The 20394-nt window shown below is 43.9% G+C and overlaps 1 protein-coding gene across 1 annotated transcript in view; it reads right to left on the reverse strand.

Moving 5' to 3' along the window:
• LOC126531400 (neural cell adhesion molecule 2-like) overlaps positions 1 to 20394 on the reverse strand; it is a 180693-nt gene that overhangs the window by 12528 nt on the left and 147771 nt on the right. Inside the window, exons 3-8 of the mRNA XM_050178913.2 lie at positions 12524 to 12634; positions 9948 to 10148; positions 7001 to 7155; positions 5386 to 5530; positions 3780 to 4070; positions 1936 to 2229 (exon numbers count right to left, since the gene is read on the reverse strand). Of these exons, the coding sequence (XP_050034870.1) occupies positions 1936 to 2229; positions 3780 to 4070; positions 5386 to 5530; positions 7001 to 7155; positions 9948 to 10148; positions 12524 to 12634 (1197 nt within the window). The remainder of the gene's footprint in view (positions 1 to 1935; positions 2230 to 3779; positions 4071 to 5385; positions 5531 to 7000; positions 7156 to 9947; positions 10149 to 12523; positions 12635 to 20394) is intronic.

The raw sequence follows: 20394 nt of genomic DNA on the forward strand, positions 1-20394 counted from the left end.
AGCACAAGCGTGGCAGTCCGGAAAGCCGGTCGCGACCGGTTCCCCGCACTGCACACGCATATACAGGGTGTTTCAGTGAATACTTCCAAAATTTTTAAAGGTTGCCTGTGGAAGATACCACAATTCTAGTATATGAGCCGGTCGGCTCCAAGCGGTGTACATTATTTGAACAAAAAATGAGATGCAAAATCGATGAATTAACAAGAATTCACTAATTAACTTTTAGCGAATTATCTTACGACCCGTATTGCAATTTACAAATTCTAGCCGTGGACTTCGCAAGGCTGATTCACTTGGAACGAATTCTCAGGACGACACCAGTTTCGAGATATAAATTCCCGAACTTTACGGAGAAATGCACTGGCGTTCCAGTTACTTCTGTGCTTCAGTGCACGAAACGACGTCTTGTTAAAAAATTAGCTGGAGCGCCAATGCATTTCTCCGCAAAGTTCGGGAATTTATATCTCGAAACTGGTTTCATCTTTTAAATTCGTTCCAAGTGGATCCGCCTTGCGAACTGTACGGCTAGAATTTGTAAATTGCAATATGGGCCAAAATGTAATTACATAAATAATTAATTAGTGAATTTGTATTAATTAGTCGATTTTGCTTCTCAATTTTTTGTGCAAGTATGCTCCGCCGCTTCGAGTAGGCCAGCTCATGAGCTAGAATGGTGGTATCTGCCACAGGCAACTCTTAAAGATTTTTAAAAGTGTTTGCGGAAACACCCTGTATACAGGGTGTCTCAGCGAACCTCTTTCAGAATGTTTTAATTTGATATATATATATATATATATATATATATATATATATATATATATATATATATATATATATATATATATATATATATATGTATATGTATATACCAAGGAAAAGTTCAGTAGATTCGGTGCATGGGTAGTTGGAGAAACGAAGGCGCACACTTGCAATCATCTTTTTAAATATTCAATTAAATTATCTGGTTTTAGGTGCCTAAACCACGATCTGATTATGATGCACGCCGTAGTGGGAGCCTCCGGAAATTAGGACTACCTGGCGATCTTTCATGTGCATCTAAATTTAAGTACATGGGTGATTCTTACGAAAATTGCATGTTTAATGCTTTAACGTTTCGGCCGTGGCACGGCGGATACGTACATAACCATGAAATTTTCTTAAATGTACACCTTCGTTTCTCCATCTATCGATATACATATATATAAGCATCTGTAGTTGTAATATATATATTAAATTATAGGGTTTTACGCGCCAAAACCACTTTCTGATTATGAGGCACGCCGTAGTGGAGGGCTCCGGAAATTTCGACCACCTGGGGTTCTTTAATGAAATGCGGCCGCCGTGGCCGAGATTCGATCCCGCGACCTCGTGCTCAGCAGCCTAAAACCATAGCCACTGAGCAACCACGGCGGGTTGTAATATATATATATATACATATATTACAACTGCAGATGATGTGCTCCAAGCGCCCATCAGTTGCACTTCGCTCCTGGAAGAGCCAGGATGTGTGTCGAGTGAACTCCTTAAAAACCGTTTTAAGGTGGTGAACCCGGTTTAACTGATAGATCCGCGATTTCAAACAGGTGCGACGTAATCGTGACGCATTTCTTTCGCATTTAGAGGTAAATTGCCACTGATTTATTTCTTCGTGGGTAAATTACCTTAAAAGCTGATACTTTTGTGTGGATGACTTCTAGAAACATAAAGAGATGCCTTTGAGGGGAATCAAAATTTGGATAAGATGAAATAGTAGTGTCAAAGGCAAGAGCACCTCCTCCTATCAAATCATTGGCGATAGAGCTCCACTTGAGCATAGTTAAACTTACTAGAAAGAGATATATCTTTGAATATCCTTAGTACTCGAATGCCGAAAATCAACTGCTTCATCGACAGAGAACTACATTTGACGTGGGGATCGAAAGGAGGTAGACTTACCTGCGGGGACGATAGTGAAGTTGCAGGGATGCAATTGCTTGCCGACCTCGTTTGCTCCCCAGCAGAGCAGATAACCAAAGTCGTCGCTATTTTGAGGTGAGTAGATGGCCGTGCTGCGCGTCTGGGCGTGGCTGTAACTAGCCAAGTCGATACGCTTGCCACTTGACGAGCTGTTAAAACGCCAATGGAAGGTCACGTCACCAGGATCTGCTTCCAGTTCACAGTGCACTGACACTGAATCCAGTTGCGAGACCCCATAGATGCGCTTCTGGCCCGGCTTGCAAACTGGTGCAACTGAAGAGAGAATGTTAAAAGGTCAAATTTACTTTTTCGTGCGGCGCAGTCATGGTATCAATAGCAACAAGCAAACACACACGTTAACTGCTCGGTAAAGTACACTATTTACTTAAGATTTCGCTTTACTTCAGGAACGTTCATCCTAAGTTTAGGGTAGGTTTCAAAAAACAAAAGAAAGAAAGAATAGGGACGACCAAATAATTTCCCTAATACTCCGTCACCATCCTCCTGACGTTCTCTTCTCGTATTACTAGCGAAATGAAATTCAGCATTTGATAACGCAAACAGAACTGATGCACTATTTTCCGGAACAATAGAAAAAAATTTTTCTAAGCCACCTTTTTTACTCTTTAGTAAGTCGGATCATTTACATTGCGCATCAATAGGTGCGTGAATAACTACGAAACGGCCGCCAGCAAAGGCCTGATGAAAAAAAACAAGAGAGATTCCGTACGCGCCCAACATTTATTGATCGATTATAGCTGTTTTTGAATGGTGAACATTCTTCGTTACATACTTGTAGTTGCAATGTAGTAACTAAAACGGAGAACTGATAATTTCGATCAAGGCACCTGTTAAAGGTGATGTGCACAAAACGTAGAGCTCACGACAGCTACAGCTTACACAGTGCAACGTGGAACCCATGCCACCCTAGCTTTCCCTTACTCTCTGCGCATGCTTGTTTGTGTACATGTACGTGCGTGACTGTGTCCACGATATGTGTGAAAGCATGCAAGTTTTCGGAGAGCATGTTGTTATACGTGGGCCTGCTGAAGCCAGTCTAATCGACGAAAAGTCGTCTACATTCACTGGCCCCAGAAGGTGCCAATAATTATGGTGCGTGCCACCTGTGCCGTGGCTATGGACTTTACTGAGTCTTTGGTATCGCCGATACTACTATATGTGAGACCTGCAGCTTTAGTGAGACATTCGCGCATTTGCTATAGTATTCGCCCACCTTTTAGTACGGACAGTCAATTGCATAGTAATTTGGGGCGATCGTATAACAATCTGAAAAGTCAACCATTCGCTTGTTCTCGCGTGATAGGCCAGAATCCTGCTTCCGACATCAAAACCGTCATTCTTACAGATCACGTAAGCTTTCCGGACCATTATAAGATCGCACTCCTAGAAAGACATCAACGCCCATCTTTTATCACGGTGCCCTGTTGCACAAGAGTTTCTGGTGTTGTGCGACTATACCATAGCGACGATCACAACAAACAAGGAACGAACAAAGAAACAACGCTGTGCTATTTTGTGCACCTTTAAGGTCGCGGCCGCAGGTGTAACGCTGTTCCAACGATGTATGTAGCCGTTTGCAAGACAAAATGGAAAGCTCACAATTTGTCCGCAATTTGCGATGACTTATTTAAGTACGGGCGGCGCGAATACTATTACGCCAATACTATTAGCCTTGTGGCATACTGCTACAAGATACTGTGGAAGACTGAACAACTTAAAACCGCTGTAATACCAAGATGATATCTTGTAAGGTGGTGCAAATAACAACTAGGAAGCTGAACCAACCATTATGGTGCGCTCACATTTAATTCGTAAGATGAAGATGTTGCTGGTGCCGTGTCCCTCCCGATTAGCAGCGGTGCAACTGTACCGGCCGCGGCGTGACCTCCGCACCTTCTGCAGCACCAGCGACTGGTTGCTCACAATAACGCCAGCGCTGGTGTTTGTGGCAACCTCGTGGCCTTCAAAGAGCCACGTCACCTCACTAGCTGGAGGGCTGGCTTCCACGTGGCATTCCAGGTACACGTCTCGGCCTTCGTGAATGTCATGCTCCTTGAGGTTCTGACCGAGCATCAATGTGATGCGCGGTTTATCTGTCGAAAGCAAGAAAACGTCATAGCTCTAAGAAGGTTAATCATTATCAAAGAAAAAATGCTGTTAGTTTTTTCCTAATACCTAATAGACTCGCGTAATGGAAGGTTTGCCGATGATTCGGGGGTTTATGTTTTATTCACAGTAAATCAATCTTCCTAGATATAAAACGCAAAGCAAATTTTTACACATCGAATTGGCAAACTTATAAACGAAGAAATATGTTATCCTGCGGTGTATTGTAGCTTTTTTATTGAACAGTTACTGTATTCGCACCAACTTCCATGAAGGTCAATGCAATAGTCAAACAGCTTGACGTTCATTGAAGGTCAAGCAACTTCACTGTCGTCCCGGCAGGTAAGTCTACCTGCTTTAGATCACCACATTGAATGGTTCACACCATTTCTTGAAGATCCAGAAAAATCTACTACTTTTCCTTTCACCGGCACACGCAATGTGGCCGAGTCTGGTTGGATGCGCCTCCGAGAAAAAATAGCGTTTCCCTCTGGTGATACTTGCTGACACCGAATTACGAGTGCTGCCATTCAGTTATGCCAAAGGTCGTGAGAGTCAAAGATTTTCTCCACAGTGGATCTCAGGAATGAACAAGTTTACTGCATGTGTCCATGTATTTAGACTTAGACATTGCCACTGAAGTGAGGCAGAACTACTGTGTGAGGTACAGATGCGCGGGAGACATACGACTGGTTGGTCGTTGCAACCTATAAGCTACAGTGACGGAGCCATCGCTGAAGATCCGCAGCCTATGTAAATTCTATTTAGGATCAGCTCAAATATTATACTTCGCATTAGTCATTTGCATAATGTATATGTTTCTTTGTTTGTCAACCATTTTTTACTCACGCACCTAAGCGGGCCGTTTTCCGCATTCGCATATTATTTTCCGATCACCAACCTCAAAATCACTCCCTGCTAAAGAAGCAAGACTTAACTATTATGAAAAAGAGTTCTGACGAGATGGAATCTATAAGTCCATTATATTTGTAATTCGTTCTTGTTTTCTATAACTGAGTTTTCGGTAATAGAATAAAATTTCACTTCTACATATATTATTTAGGCAGAAAGTATAGTGAACCGTACGATCAGCGGTATACAGCATATGCTATCAGCTTGCTGAACAATATTTTATTCCGCACTAAACTCTTGAAATTACAAGCAGATTCAAAGCATTTAAGCAGGCGCAGTTCAGTTAGTAACACACAGGCCTCCAAACTTATTTCGCCGTCTTTAATTTCACTATATTGATCGCGATGAGAAAGACGGGAACACTCTCTCCAAAAATTAAAATATACTTACAGAAAACGTCCAGTTTCCAACCTTCTTCAATAGCACTGCCTGGGATGAACTGATTCTCTGCCCGGCACGACAGCACAAGGCCATTATCCTCCGCCCGTGGTGTAAACAGGATCAAGCTCGAGCTGGTGCTGACGCCTTCTTGAACCTGTGTGAGTCAAGTCGGTGAAGCGCTAACCGCACTGAACGACATTCTACGCTTTCTGCGGCAAGCAACAGAGGCTGTAGTTTACTGGGTCAGTTTGTAAATGTCTTATTAATCAGTGAAATTGAGGGTTTACCTTCAGTGAACTCATGGCACGGTGCGCTGAACGTTTCTCGCAGCAAGAAAAACACTAATAAGATCTTGATAAATGCTAATCGGTTCATATTTGGAACTGAGGACGAACAGCGCCAATAAAACGAAGAAACGAAGAAAAAAATGCCACAGTCAAGCGCTTATCCGTGGTATTTGTTCCTTCCTATCCTTCTTGTATTCGCGCTGCCCAACCTCAGAGCGATAACGTCTAACATTTGTCAGCCGGTGAACAGCGGCCACCGGAGGAATATAGAGAAGCACACGTGTCAATATACAGGGTGTCCCACGCGCTTGAGCTATACATTAAACATATGCAAATTCCACGTAGCTGGATAGAACCAATGTAACACTGCTTGCTGTCGCTTGGAGATACTCAGATTACCTTTTTTCATTCCGCCTAATTAGATAATAGTCTTAATTATTCAACTTGTCAAATATGTTAATTAGATGAAAAGTGTCAGTGAGAAAATTGCAGAGCAACATGGAACACTACCGTTACAGCTTTCTGTTGCTCGATACATGCAGCATAAAAGTGATTTACCGAGCTTGAAAGAAGCCCGCGAATACGCGCAAAGTGCCTCGAGCGGCCAGTCACGCGGCAATACTGTGTGTATGTGCGGGCCCCTCAGTTAACCCCCTGTCTTCTCGCTCATTCGCTGTCTGCTATAAATAAATTCTAATTGAAGGTTGATATATATATATATATATATCAACCTTCAATTAGAATTTATTTAGAGCAGACAGCGACAAATGCACTGATTCGGGGGACGAGGACAAAAGCTCTTTAGGGCAGTTTGAGAGGAGACCTGGCTACCACGCACACCGCGCAGCAAAAGGAATTTTGATGAAAGGCGCAATGCAGTGTGACAGTCACTAAAATTGAGAGCAACTACAGACTTTTCTCAAGACGTTCTGAAGTTTATTGTACTGACTAACGAAAAGGATTTTCAAATCGCACAGTAACTAAAGTAGTAATTAAGAGCAAGTCGGAATGGCAGGGATAACTTAAGTTTATAGCGTGTATTTGCTGAGCGCTTTGATATTATCCAGAGAGCAAAGCAGGATTTAAACATACATTAAACGGAAAAACTGAATACGGAAGAAAGCTCAGTGCTTGGGGAATGAGAGAAACAGCAGAAGCTTGGAGTGGGCGAGTTCGTTTAACATACTTGAAGAAAAGAAAAGAGTGCGACAAGGACGCGGACTATAAGAAGAACATTTACGACAGACAGCGCATGTCCGATCGTACATGTTCTTTTAGTCCGCGCCTTTGTAGCGCTCTTTTCTTTTCTTCAAGTACGAGAGAAAAAAAAACAATACCTGGTGTTCTTTGGAAGAAAGAATCTGTTCACCACTTTTCCACCAGGTGAGCATCGCCGGAGGCCTGGATCCACTAGACGAACAAACGAGCTCTATTTCTTTATCGGCAGAAAGCGGCCGCTTCGGTGGTTGAATGGTCACGTCCAGTGGTATCACTGCGGTTGTTGTTAGGGAAGAATGAGGACAAAGATGGCGAACGGTCGACGTCGCCAACAACAACACTGCATTGTTAATGAGGAACTGCTTCCCCGAAACACGGGATCAGCCATGCAGTAAATCACACAGAGAAAGAGAGAGAGAAAGAAAGAGGCTACTGCGACGCCGCCAGGTACAAAGCGACTGTTCGTGTACCGAGATCTCCGCTAACAAGCCCTGCTTCAGAATTTGCCTTCTTGTCGAAAGAGAAATACCACAAAGCATAAATACACGAGCAGAAATACCACCACGATCGTGCTTCGCGCTTGCAGTCTTTGTTTTTGCGGCATAGGTTTCAGTTGCTGCTTTGATGCCCGCGAAAAAGATCGCTGTCCGTAGGGTACGAGATTATTACACATTGAGTCTATCGTCCCTAACTAGACAAGGTTAGCACTGCGTTAGTCTATGCGTACGAGGGAGTTATCAACGTTCGACCTAAAATCAAACAGTACGTGTAGGACGTAATGAAAGCACAAGCTCACATGGCCGAACACGCTTGTTCCCTGGCGCATTGTTGGAGAATTCTCGCGGCTTGAGTTAGCGAAGGCTACGGAGGTACACCCGGTATTCGCGTACTTCGATGAGTAAGCAGAACAGTACGGCCCTACTGATTCCCAACTCATTCTATACACCTTTCGTCACATATGGAGGTATCAATTTGCGTTGCATACCTCCGGCGCACTTATAAGAATTTTGTGGAGTTGTATACTGGCACGCATCGAGAAAATAACGCCTGTAGATTTTTGTAACATTGCCGTTACCATCCGAATTCCACGGTGCGCTGTTATAGAGACAAAAGCGTCCTGGCGCCCTGCGAGCTAATTGTTCCTGTCTCAGAGATATTTGGCGACAAGATAGAAGCTTTTTCTTTTTCGTTTCTCTAAAACGTATATGCACCCCTTGCCCACGCTGGTCATCGCTTCCAAGCGCTGAGCCAAGCCACAGCAGGTGCGGAGGCACCAAAAGCAAAAACTTGTGTCCGCGTTCAGTTAGCACACCGAAAGAAACATTTCTGAAATTACAATGCACATATTGAAACGCTTGAATATAAGCGCACAAAGCATCAGCTATATATATATATATATATATATATATATATATATATATAGTTTCGAGCAAAAGGGGCTGAGCCGTTTGCTTGAAGCAGCCGCTCTGGATATGCGGACAGAGCGACGGAATTTGAAAGCTCTATGCTACTGCGCTTTTATGCGGATTTCCTTTTCTTCCTCTACTTCCGTGTATTTTAAAAATTGTATTCCATCTCTCTATCTATAACCTTGAATTTCCTTTCCTCTCTTACCTTCGCATAGGGTAGCCAGTTGGTTTTACACTGGCTAACATCCCAGTCTTTCCCTGTCTTCTTCCGCGTCCTCCTCCACACTTATGGAGTTCCCCCCAATATTTATAGAACTTTGAAGTTTCTACAGCTTTTACCGGAAAACGGACACATTATTCTCAGTCGCTTCCAACTATGGACGCACGCTAGTTAATAAACGTATTTACTTTCCCGCTGCACAGCCCGAGCAAGCGCAGTTGGCATCAATTTCATAAATTAATATGAAGATTTCAATAAACCTACAACTTGGGGATTGTCAAAAATGTGACAAGTTTTATGTTGATACACTGATAATAAAACTAAGTACTGGTGGCTCTCATAAAGAACTCAAATTCTCAAATACCAGAAACCCGCCATTCCCTACAAATTTTGTTGCGTTACACTTAGCGATTGTCTCAGCAAATTTTCCTCGGCATTTCGAGCCGACACTTTTTGCCGCTTCAAGTCACAATAAGAGCTTGACTTCAGAACTAATTATTGCTTCAGTTAGCACCTCAAACCCACGTCCACGTCTGAAGTAAGATCGCTGACTCATAATCTATGATGATATTTGATAGCATATCGCAATTTGTCTCAGCGATTTGACAGAGCAACAATCCCTTGAGCACCAAGAAATCATTAAAACATTAATTTGTATATCGAGAACATATGGCATCCATCAGAGTGTAATTATCTAAGGTGTTGACGGAAGCACTCGTCCTCACCACCTGCCATTATTTTAGTTCCCAATGTAGTTCAATGAAATATCTTATGAACGAACAGTTAATTTACTTCCTAAAAATAAGGATCACAAACGCCAATAGGGGTTAGTAGTGTTGTGCGTGGGCTAACCTCATAGATATGATACGTAAGCGCAGATTCCTATAAATGCATAAATGCAAATACACATGTCATAAAATTTAAAATCTTTAGCTATAAAGAACAGAAGATTTAGCAAAACATTAATGTACCCGACAAAAAAAAAAATTCTTATTTTTATGGACCATTACTCTCATGGACACAAAGCTTTCGAGAGTTTCGATTGTACTACATATTCTTCTTGTAGCTTTGTTTCCAAGTTTTGATTATAACTGGCTTTATAATGTAAACGCTACCAAAAGTGCTTTCAGCAAGGTATATTTTGTGAGCGTTTAAGTGTGTTAATCAATATTTGTTCCAAATTTCATTCGTTATCAGCATGTGAACTGAGAAGAGACGTATCCACCTATGTAGAGAGTGACATAGGGACGGAAAGGCAGAGAGTTTAATCGAAACGTTCCTGGAGAAAGGAGAAAGAAGAATAGAAGAGACAAAAAGAAAGCATGCTGGAGAGAACCGAAGATGGCCAGTATTTATTGTTCACCCAGAAGAGCTTGCCCTGTTTTCCTGGCTGCAGCTAGAAAAGAAATCTGCGTGAGAACCCCAAGTCATACTCACAGTTCATGTCGAGGGTGATGGAGCGCGAAGCGGCCACCGTGACATTGTTGTTGCTGGCCTGGCACGTGAGCACAACGAGGAAGTCGGAGCGGCTAAGCTCGCGTATCTCGAAGCTGTTGTGCACCGCGTCCCCCACAACGGTGTAGTTGTCGTCCACCAGCCGCTTGTCACGCCACCAGGTAACCACCGGACGAGGCTTGCCTGCGCAACAGATTCGTCGCTTACTTATTTAGTTGTAATACCTTACAGGCCCGTAGGGCATTCTGTAAGGGGGCGTCAAAATGCAGTGCATACAAAAGCACAGTCAAAAGCAGTGTCAAAACAGCTTCAGTGTCAAACAGCGTCAAAAACAGTGCATGTTCAACCAGAATAAGCAATAGAAGGAAAACAAAGTAGAATGCATGGTAAATAAAATCTGAACACATAATCGCTGTACAAAAGAGAAGACGCAGCGATGTGGAAAAAACAAGAATATAGGACACAGGTGCAAGGCACACGATGAAACAAAACAAAAACAAAGTGCACGGCACATGGATGAGCGCACAATCCATCAAAGCGTGATATAGCACGAGTGAGATATGAGCTTAAACATACTAAAAGAAGGCTTCAGTGAAATGTGCACTGAGTTGGCGATGGAATGTATCAGGATTAGACAGAAAAGCGATGTTGTCTGGCAGCTTATTTCATGATCTGACGGCTTGTAGAAGTGCATACGAATTGAAAGCTAAAGTGTCACCATAGATCCGTGTAAAACTCAAATGATTGTGCAATCTTCTGGACGTGCGGGATGGGACATCGGGGTGAAATGAACGATGCAGCAGGCATCGGAGTACGAAGCGCACAGGATTCTATCGGTTCAAATAGCTGAAGCCGCAGAATCAATATAACGTCAGATGAAGAATATGGCAAATTTATTGCTTTTAAACAAAAAACAACTCTCACACTCGTGCTTTCATCCTTGATAATCCTCGTCGGCACTACACGCCCTCTGGGCACGTGCTGATTTTCTAGCAAAGTAATGTATATCTATTGACTGCAGTGCCTTAAATGTTTGCTAGCTCTTTCTTCTCGGCAACGACAAACACCCGATTTCTTGCAAAAAATCAGTTTTAGCTTCTGAAATAGTGTTTGAATGCTACAAGTTATACATGAAGGTAATGCGTAGCACAGCCTCTCATGAGATGCTGCTGCTGCGACAGTATCATTCATAGCGCATATCTTACGACAAGTGCTTTTGAGGGTTTGGGTGAGACATTAGTGCTACTCGCAAACTGCTATGACTACCAATGTTTTCAGCTTATGATTGATGCGATACGTATACTTACATATTTATATACATATTTGACGCATTTACGTAGCAACTGATTTTAGACAACTTTACAGCTGTGGTACATCCAAGTACTCCATGTGCGATTGTGAACTCATTACCAAGTGTTTGGCACTATTTGGCCGTAACTGGGCTTTGCGCCGTTAATTACTACCTTCTAGGAAAAGTTTGAAAAATATCACGTTGCTTCAGCACGGAATAAAAATAGGTTGGGAAAAAGATTTGAAAGCGATAAATTATTAGTTATCGTCAAAAACTCAAAGCGCAAATGCATGCATCTACCACGACAAGAAACAGAGCCACAAGCTAAATGAGCGAACTATTTTGTTACTCGTGCGGAACACCGCAAACAAAAAGTTCTTCAAAAATATTTCACTTAGTAAGAAAGATGCATCGCAAAATTTGTCAGAGTGCTACAATGAACATTCTAGAAAGCCGACAAAAGAATTCGGGAAAATCATTTTGGCTGCATGGGCTCAACAAAATAAAATAAATACGAGGGCACAACAAATGCAGGGAAACAGCAGGGAATGAAACAGAACAACCTTGCCCTGGGAACGATGAGGAAGGAAGCCGGGAGCACAGTTTCAAACTTTTTGGAGAGATATTAGCTGGCGTGCAATTGAGCCAACATAAACAAACCGCCCTGGCGAACGATGCCCTCTCGCATTTGCACCTAAAGTTCCGAAAATGGGGCGTTGATGTGCGCAAAGCGAGGTTTTGCTGGAGTGGAAGGAGTTTAATGGTAATCTAGATAGCGGAATCGTGTGGGTTGCAACGCAAAGCACCGTGAGACAGCAACAAGAAAGATTGGTAAATGAACTGGGAGAGGTGGGGAGCTTGGCAGGAAATGAGACATCTGGTTTGCTGCCCTAGACTTGGCGAAGGGCAAGGGAAAAAGAATGAATAACGGAACGAAAAGCAGGTAAAAAAAATTCACAAGCAAGAAAAAAATACTCTGCAACATGTCCGGTAAAAATAAAAATTGTAGCCGCACAAAAATAAAGGAAAGGTGAAACAGGCATGCGAAACCCTGTTGCTGCACCGACGAACCGGAAAGAATGATCGGGAACGTGGGCAAGCAAGGGGTAAAGGCTGTGACGAGTAAACGTCGGAGGGAAAGCATCCATATAGAAGAATCGGAGGGTGCGAGTCGCGGAAGAATAAAAAAAAAAAAAACAAGAAGGGAAACGGTGCGACGTGGCGAGCATCAACATGAAGGCCGAGTGTATTTCTCGGTCCACCTCACCTCCTTGCACTTGGCAGACGAGCCGGAGATTTTCCCCTTCGTTGAAGCGACCCACGAGCCCCTCCATCCTGCGGCCGTCCTCGTCCACGATGATGGGGTCGCCCGGGGGCACTGCGCAGTAACCGGAATAGAGAGTGGCGCCGAGCGTTAAGCGGGCCTGAGCACGGCTTCGCTGTTCGCGCTCACCTCCCGCCCCTGTAGCGACAGCGGAATGCGGCAACCGAACGCGGCGGCCGAGGGAGACCGCGTCGCCTGGTGATGCTGCTTTTTCGCACCACCGGCCACGCCTCGCAAGCCTGCGAGGCATGCGAGTATGTGTACTCGCTGCCGCGTTCCAGGTTGTCTCGCTAGACCGCACTGCTGGCGCTTCGACCAGTGCGACCTCGAAGCAACTCGGTCACACCCCTTTCGCTCGTGGTTGCAACATCATCAAGGCAGATAACAACAACAAAAAAAAATCACAAGGAAAGAAAAGAGAAGAGAACGCAGAATAAATGAGATTACATTTTGCAGGTCTTGGAGTAGAACCAATTCTGGACCGCTTTAAAATAAGCACAGTATAGACAAGAAAACAAACAACAGTTCGCTATCTTGAAAAGTCCGACTTGAGGTCTAAAGTGGCTCGTTTCATGTGGAGCGCAAGAATAGCACGCATGTATTGTGGTGAAACTCATACTGGCGTAATCGAATCCGAGAAAAAAATATTCTAGGTGGAGCAGCGGTGAGTGCGGCTGAAGAGTAAGGTGAAATTTATTGATTCAAACTTTGAAAAGTGCAGTCGTGAAAAAATGGTTGAAAGCCAATGATACCGCAAATTTCTTTCTTTCTCCGCAGCCTTGGCGTCTAGGCGGTAGTCAAGTGATACAGTCGATGAGCGAAGGTTCGATCAATACATTGTGTTCAAAGGAATGGCACGTTGTAAAACTGGGCAATGAAAAGGAAATCTTTCGATGCAACAGTTTTCAAATTTTTGGTCGCCATCGTACGTATACAAACCATCATGCGCATCCGCTTTCTTGTAGATATGTGCAACAAACTAACAAATAGTACAACACGAAGAAATTCTCCATACCAAGAGAAAAATAAAATCTAAATCGGCAATGGGTTTTTGAGACCGGATTGCATTTGCGCTGCTCAGCACGAGGTCACGGAGTCAAATCCCAGCCACGGCAGCCGCATTTCGATGGTGGCGAAATGAAAGAACGCACGTGTCCCGTACATTGGGGCGCACGTTCAGATCCCCCGGTGGTCAGAATGAATCCGGAGTCCCCCCACTATGACCTGCCCCATAATCAAATCGTTGGTTTGGCACGTAAAACCACAGAATTCAATTCAATTAAATTCAACACCGGACTGCATGTGTTACAATATTGAGCCAAAGAATACACAAATGTCTGCAGTGATCGATTACATATGCACTTATTTTGTTATCTCTGAAGAAACAGTCAATCTACAAAGAACATGATTAGATGTGTCAAAACGAACGCTCTCGTCAACGTATCATTATTTAGACGAAACAGCAAGCACGAGGCAGAATGTTCATAACTGGCAATTTTTGTTGTTGTTGTTGTTGTTGTTGTTGTTGTTGTTGTTGTCGTCGTTGTTGTTGTTGTTTTTTTTAATCCCTACAAGGTGAACCACCTATGTAGGTCTAAACAAGGAAAAAAACCGAAAGCTAGTTACATAAACTGAAGACGCCAGTCTCAAAGGAGAATTACTTTCTCTTGTGCAAATTACTGAGGATTTCTCTCCAAATCACTTCGAGCACGAAGACATAACGGAAGTGCAATACGAAAGCTTAGACGAAAAGCAGAATTAAATGTCCGTGATACTGCTTTCTTTATTTTGATTGTCATGACAAAAACTGGAAATAAACAAATCGTCGTTCTCTATGGCAAGCTTTGTCGCAATATCTGTCACTTTCTTTTAGCTGGTAGCCGGGCTCTTTTCTAGCTGCTGCCCTTCCTTTGCCTTCTTTTCTTAAATTATTTTACCGCACGAACGCCTCCCGCATAGATATGCAGCCCGGTACGCCACACAACGGCAGCGAGGTCGACAGCGAGAGTGCGTCGACGCGACCGTGCGCGCTGCTGCCCGTGCGAGCGTATCTTAGTCCTCCTGTGCCGAGGCAGGCGCTGAAAAACAGCCGTTGGCTGCGACCCTGGACTGGCGCTTCGCTCTCGATGACGCCTTTATCTGTCGCTCCTGTATTCCGGGCACGATCTCAAACAAGCGCAGAGAAGCTCGCGGCGGGTATGCCAAACTAGACTGCGTATTATTGCAACTCACCCACGCGGCTGCATATAAATGGGCGGAGAGGAGCCGACGAGTTCGGGCCCAACGAGCTCGGGAGGGCAATTGTGCCGCGAGGTTGGAACCGTCCAAGCGGCTTCGCACGCCCGCTGGGCGAATCTTCCCGTGGCCAAGCCCTTTTCGCTGTCACATGTACGTTCGCCTGCAAAGGCTGTGCGGGTCGTAACAGAACGACCTGTATAGCGTAGACCTACGGTGCTACGGAGCATTGCATTTGGAATGTGCGTGACTCGCTGTTCCCTTTACAGAACAAAAAGAAAGACTTTTTCATCAGTAATTACACTAGTGATCAATGTGTTCTATTCTTTCATGAATTCGTCGACGTAGGGAGACTGAGGAACGAAATATCCCGACAACTTCATTTATTTATAAAAAGGCTTGAAATAAGTATTAATAATCATAGCAAGGACAAAACTGTTACGACTTAATGATTGATTAACATCTTCATGCTTACCCCGCTACCTCATAAATGCAGGATACACTTTAGAATACTTAACCATCAGTGATGGCGCCCTCCATGTACTAATGTGAATAGAAAGTCCAGATACGCCGCTCTACTGAAGCTGTCAGCAGTAGAGAAATTAAAGGCACCACTACACCCTTAGCTATAGAATCTTAGTCACCACATACACTTATCTAACTTCTTGTCCACGAAATTTATTTTAACAAGACGATTATCCTGAGCGGAAATTTCGACCACCAGGGGTTCTTTAACGTGCACCTAAATCTAAGTACAAGGGTGTTTTCGCATTTCGCCCCCATTGAAATGCGGCTGGCGTGGCCGGGATTCGATCCCGCGACCTCGTGCTCAGCAGCCCAACACCATAGCCACTAAGCAACCACGGCGGGTCGTGCGAAAGTTCGCTCATTGACTATGAACCGAGAACTTGACCAAGTCGTTCTAGTTTATTTCCTGATATACTTCTTTCCGCCCTTCTCTCGTTTAGCCGCAGTGAGAAGCGATAAGGAATAAGCAAGGTGTCCTGGTTGTTTGTAGCCTAAACATTTAGTCCCTAGCATTGCATTCTTTTTTACAGCGAAGCTGTATGTGACTAGGCGATTCGAAGCTGTATGTGGCTAGACGATTCGTTGCACGCCAAAAACTCCTCTGGTGCAACCCCGTGCGCACGCACAAAAAAAAAAGAAGAAAGATAGAGAAGTGCTTGATTGACTGCGCCAGTAGTGACATCCTTGCTCTCCGTCACAGCCGAGCACGCTCGCAGCAATTTCTGTCCGGCTCCGAAATGGGTAGACCACACCTCATGCGTACTCCTGAAGAGCAGGCAGCTTTCGATTAGCAACGCGGCGAGCAGAACCGGGAACGAGCTCGTCTGCGATGTGCCGATGCTGAAGCCCGGGCAGAAGAACAGGCTCTTACAACCGAGCGCAAAGATCAGCTTCGTACCGAAGATCCAGCAGCCTACCAAGTCGTGGTTTAAGGCGCCTTCGAAATTAACGAGGATGCACGCTTCAGCTTTGCTGGCTAACCATCTGTACGGAGTGCTTGGGCGGTGATTTTTTTTATCTCCTTGCTCCTACTGAGGAACTGACATAGGTAGAACCTCCCTTTGTTTTGACACTGTTTCTCTAATCTGAAGACGTCGTCCTCCCTTATAGACTCTGGCCAAAAAACACCGGTAGCAAATACGAAGGTAGAGACTGTTATGGTTCACCATGTTTTGCATTCTTTAAAGGCATTGAATGTAAAGAAATCGTTACCATAATCTTGTTACCAGTTTCAATAGTCTATCGCTACAGCATATACTGTGCACAGCTTGGCAACAAAAATATTCTCAATGATGAGCTGTTGACTACTAATGCCAAGCAGGTTCAGTGGAATTTATTGAGTTTATGTCCATGTAAGTTATTCTTTCATCATGCTTCCTAAATAACTGTTTAGTTGCAGTAGTTATGCGACCCATTTGATATGTAAGAAGGCCCGTGCTAGTGGAATGAACTTTGTGTTGTGAGCAATGGAATATCATTTATACCCATAATCGAAAACAGGTACTGTGCACATCAACAACCAGCGTCTCTAGCTACCACGAACTCGAAACAAGCACGGTTTACGTGTTAGATGGTCTTACCTAATCCAATACACAGGCAACTGACCGGAATGGTCTGGAGAATATTCGAAGTGACCCGCTGCACATCACTCACATGTAGTGCATGTTGTTGTCCATGGGAATCTGCTCCAAATTCCATGCGAATTTTATAAGAAGAAACTCATGAAATAATTTAGATTAGTACTCAGCCGCTATTTTAGCACACAGAAAAAGGATTTGCAATACTTAGTGACATCTTTTGAGGTGTCTCAAAGGTTTTCCATAGTTCAAGGATGGAAAGAAATAACCAAGAATTCCGGCAGATTCCCTCTCCCGTCGAATACGTCAACGTTAATGCGCTCAGTATTGGAGCAAAGTAGGGACACACAATATTACCAAAGCAGAGCCGCGTCATGTATGAGCTGTGTATGCAGCCCACTTCCTCCCTCACATTTCCGTTTCAACAAGCTGCACCATCCAGCGGTGGCGCCGCGGAGAGCGGGCGAGGCATGCGTGTGAATACATATTCAGACAAGATTGTGCTAATATATAGGAGGCGGGTTCGATTCCGCTCATCACCGGAGAGATCTAAAATGGTTGTTTTCTTGTCATCGAAGAGCGGCACATACCCTAAGGCCAGAGACCAAAGTTGGTCTATAGGTTGGTTGCGAACCGGGTTATCTCTGCAGAGGAGTCCCATACTCTACCCATTGGAGCATGGACTACCGAGTTTCCGAAATTGGCGGGAAAATGGTTAGGGACCCAGCACAACAGAAACATGAAGATTCCGCTTTCTATTCGTCGAAACAGTGAGACTCGAAAGTCGCTGGAGCGTTAGAAAGCTGGAAATTTACCTTAGTGCCGAATAAAGATACTGAAGGGGAGGATTTCACGTTTTCACACGATTTTGTTTGGCTTAGAGGTGTGCGGAAATTTATCACTCGCGCTACTTCGGCATTCCCGCGGGTTTCACGATAAAGTCATACACGTCCTCTTTTTTCATATGCGCGAATGCCGCGCACACTTCCGCGCTCTCGTGCGACGTATGCTCATGAAGTGGAAATTGACCCACCAGATTTGGCTGGCACTGTTTGGCGTGCGAAAACACCAATGCGCACGAAACACAAATGCAGGAATATTAATGCTACTCCAATCGCTAGAGAATGTGTTGTGGTGTGTATTTTATATCAGAATAAATCATTCTGAACAACGACGTAAGACAACCATACTACCGGGTGTTCAAAATTAAGCTTTATCGTTTTCTTAAAGTTAGGTACTGGGAGGCACGCGAACACCACCTGTGCAAATAAGTTATATAGCCAAGGGGAGACAAAGTGAGATGATAATTATCAATGTCAGCAGCCGAGTTAACTAAAATAGAAATAATTAACTTTTTATTGACTGAAACAAGTGTGTATGTCTGCATTCAAAAGTTAAAGGTAGTCGTGGTTCTACAGTTTCAATTGAAAAAATTCTTCTAGTAGGTCGGTGCTCCGAGATATCCGACTTCAAGTTTTAATTGTCGTTCGCATGATTACGCATGCAACAGAGTGAGGATCAGGGCAAAGCTCCTCCCTGATGAGACGCGGCTGTTGCGTGCGGCATTTAGTCTTACAACAGGACGGAGCCTTACAAGCAAAGATAAATGTTCCCCTATATCTACTTTTCTATTCTTTCTTTCTCTTTTTGAATTATTTGTAAGCCACCTCTTAGTGCCAAAATTGAAAGCAGAAGCCACTTTAAAGCCCCAATTACCAATACAATAATACGCATGAGTGAGTGCGGCTACGCACTTTGTTTGGTGCATGGAAACTCATACATTAAGCGGTAAAGCAGGACAAAAATTTATAGCGTCAACCTACTACTAAAGCGTAGAAGTCAATGTGGGATAATCTTTTTTTACATATATTCTGAACTCTCTCCGAATGAACACGGTAAAAAAAAGTACTTTTACAAGAAATGTTTATCCTGCTGGACATAATAATTTTCACTGCTGGTCTCAAAATGACAATCTTTTCTAGGTATATGGCACTTAGGCCACCGTAGATACCCATACTGGTGAAAAACCTTATACAATGAAATATGCGTGCTTGCATTTACATATCGCAGCTTTGGAAAAAAATATTTTACAGTCAAGTACACCAGATTCTCTTTGCCGTTCCACTGTATACGAATGGCTAGATTCGACGGCCTGCGACGCAGGGCGTGCTGCAGCGGCAGAGGCGTAGGAAATATAGTACATATCATTAGGAACGGGCGCTCAGGTGCACAGAGGACTGATGTTCTGGATCAGGTAGCCTTGAAGAACATGTAGCTGGGCTAGTTGGTAATCCATGTTAGCATGTTGCTTCTGAACTCAATAAAATATGTACGCACGAGTTCACGCATGCATACGAACAACTCAAGGGAAAACGCCTCCCACACCTTTTGTTTTTCACCTTGAGGGAAAAAAAGAAAGTGGGGTGCTCCTTTCTTTGTATGTGAGTGTATGTGAGTGCCTTGCGCAAAGGCTTCGCAAATGTCACGTGGCATCTAATCCGTTTGCCACGCACCCGCTCAGTGATTCTCGCCTAGAAAGGCACATTCGCTTTCATATAGTGTTCGTACGCCTTCTTGTGGCTGCCAGAAATTTGCAACTCCCTGTTTAAGTGCTTTACAAGGCACTTACTAAAGTGGTTGTGTTGCAATCGATAGGCGTTCACATTAAGGAATTGAGGAATTAAGGGCTCGCGAGAGGGCCGTCAGGTTTCACCTGATGGTCCCCGAGTGGGCCTAGCCAGGTTACGTTGAGTTTGCTTACGTCTATAGTGGACCAAATAAAGTTGTTTCACTCACTCACTCACTCACTCACGTAATCATCCGAAAACAAGGGAGAGTAAGCCTCGCGGTATGTCTAGATTCTCTTTAGACCATGTTTCGCCTCGTACCTAAACATACGCTGCTTTCTGGCGAATTTCTCTGGAAAAATGGAAACATTGTATGGACCATTGCACGCCGTCCCCTGAGCACCCGAATACATGCCCGTTCCCTTTTGCTTTCAGTGGTCCCTTGTGGACAATGCATGTAAGCTTATGTAGGCCTTTCTACACGTGACACTCGAAAAGCTATGCTCCTGAACGGTACGCGCGTGGAGGCTCATTTCCAGCTGTTTAACAGGCCATTCCGTCAAAGACCCATTTCACTGTGGCTGCGAAACATGTGGTGCTGTTCGCGAAGTATGACGTTCGTGTTAAATTATAATGTGTCGCACCCAGTCGCATAAGCCGGCAGAAGGTGTTAAAGGAACCTGCTGATATATTTAGTGTACTTAGTAGCTGATCACCATTGACTTCGTATTCGAAAAGCGGTCCTTGTTTTATTTTTGCAATTTCCATTCTGGACGAAGAAGTGCAATGGCGTAATTGAAAAACTAGCATGGAAGTGCGCAATGTCTACCTGCTTTAAATAAGCATACCTTCAAAATTCAAATATTTATGGACTCCTTGTGATCTGGGCTTTTATTCCTCACCACAC

This window comes from Dermacentor andersoni, chromosome 5 (assembly GCF_023375885.2).
Source record: "Dermacentor andersoni chromosome 5, qqDerAnde1_hic_scaffold, whole genome shotgun sequence".
NCBI lineage: Eukaryota > Metazoa > Arthropoda > Arachnida > Ixodida > Ixodidae > Dermacentor > Dermacentor andersoni.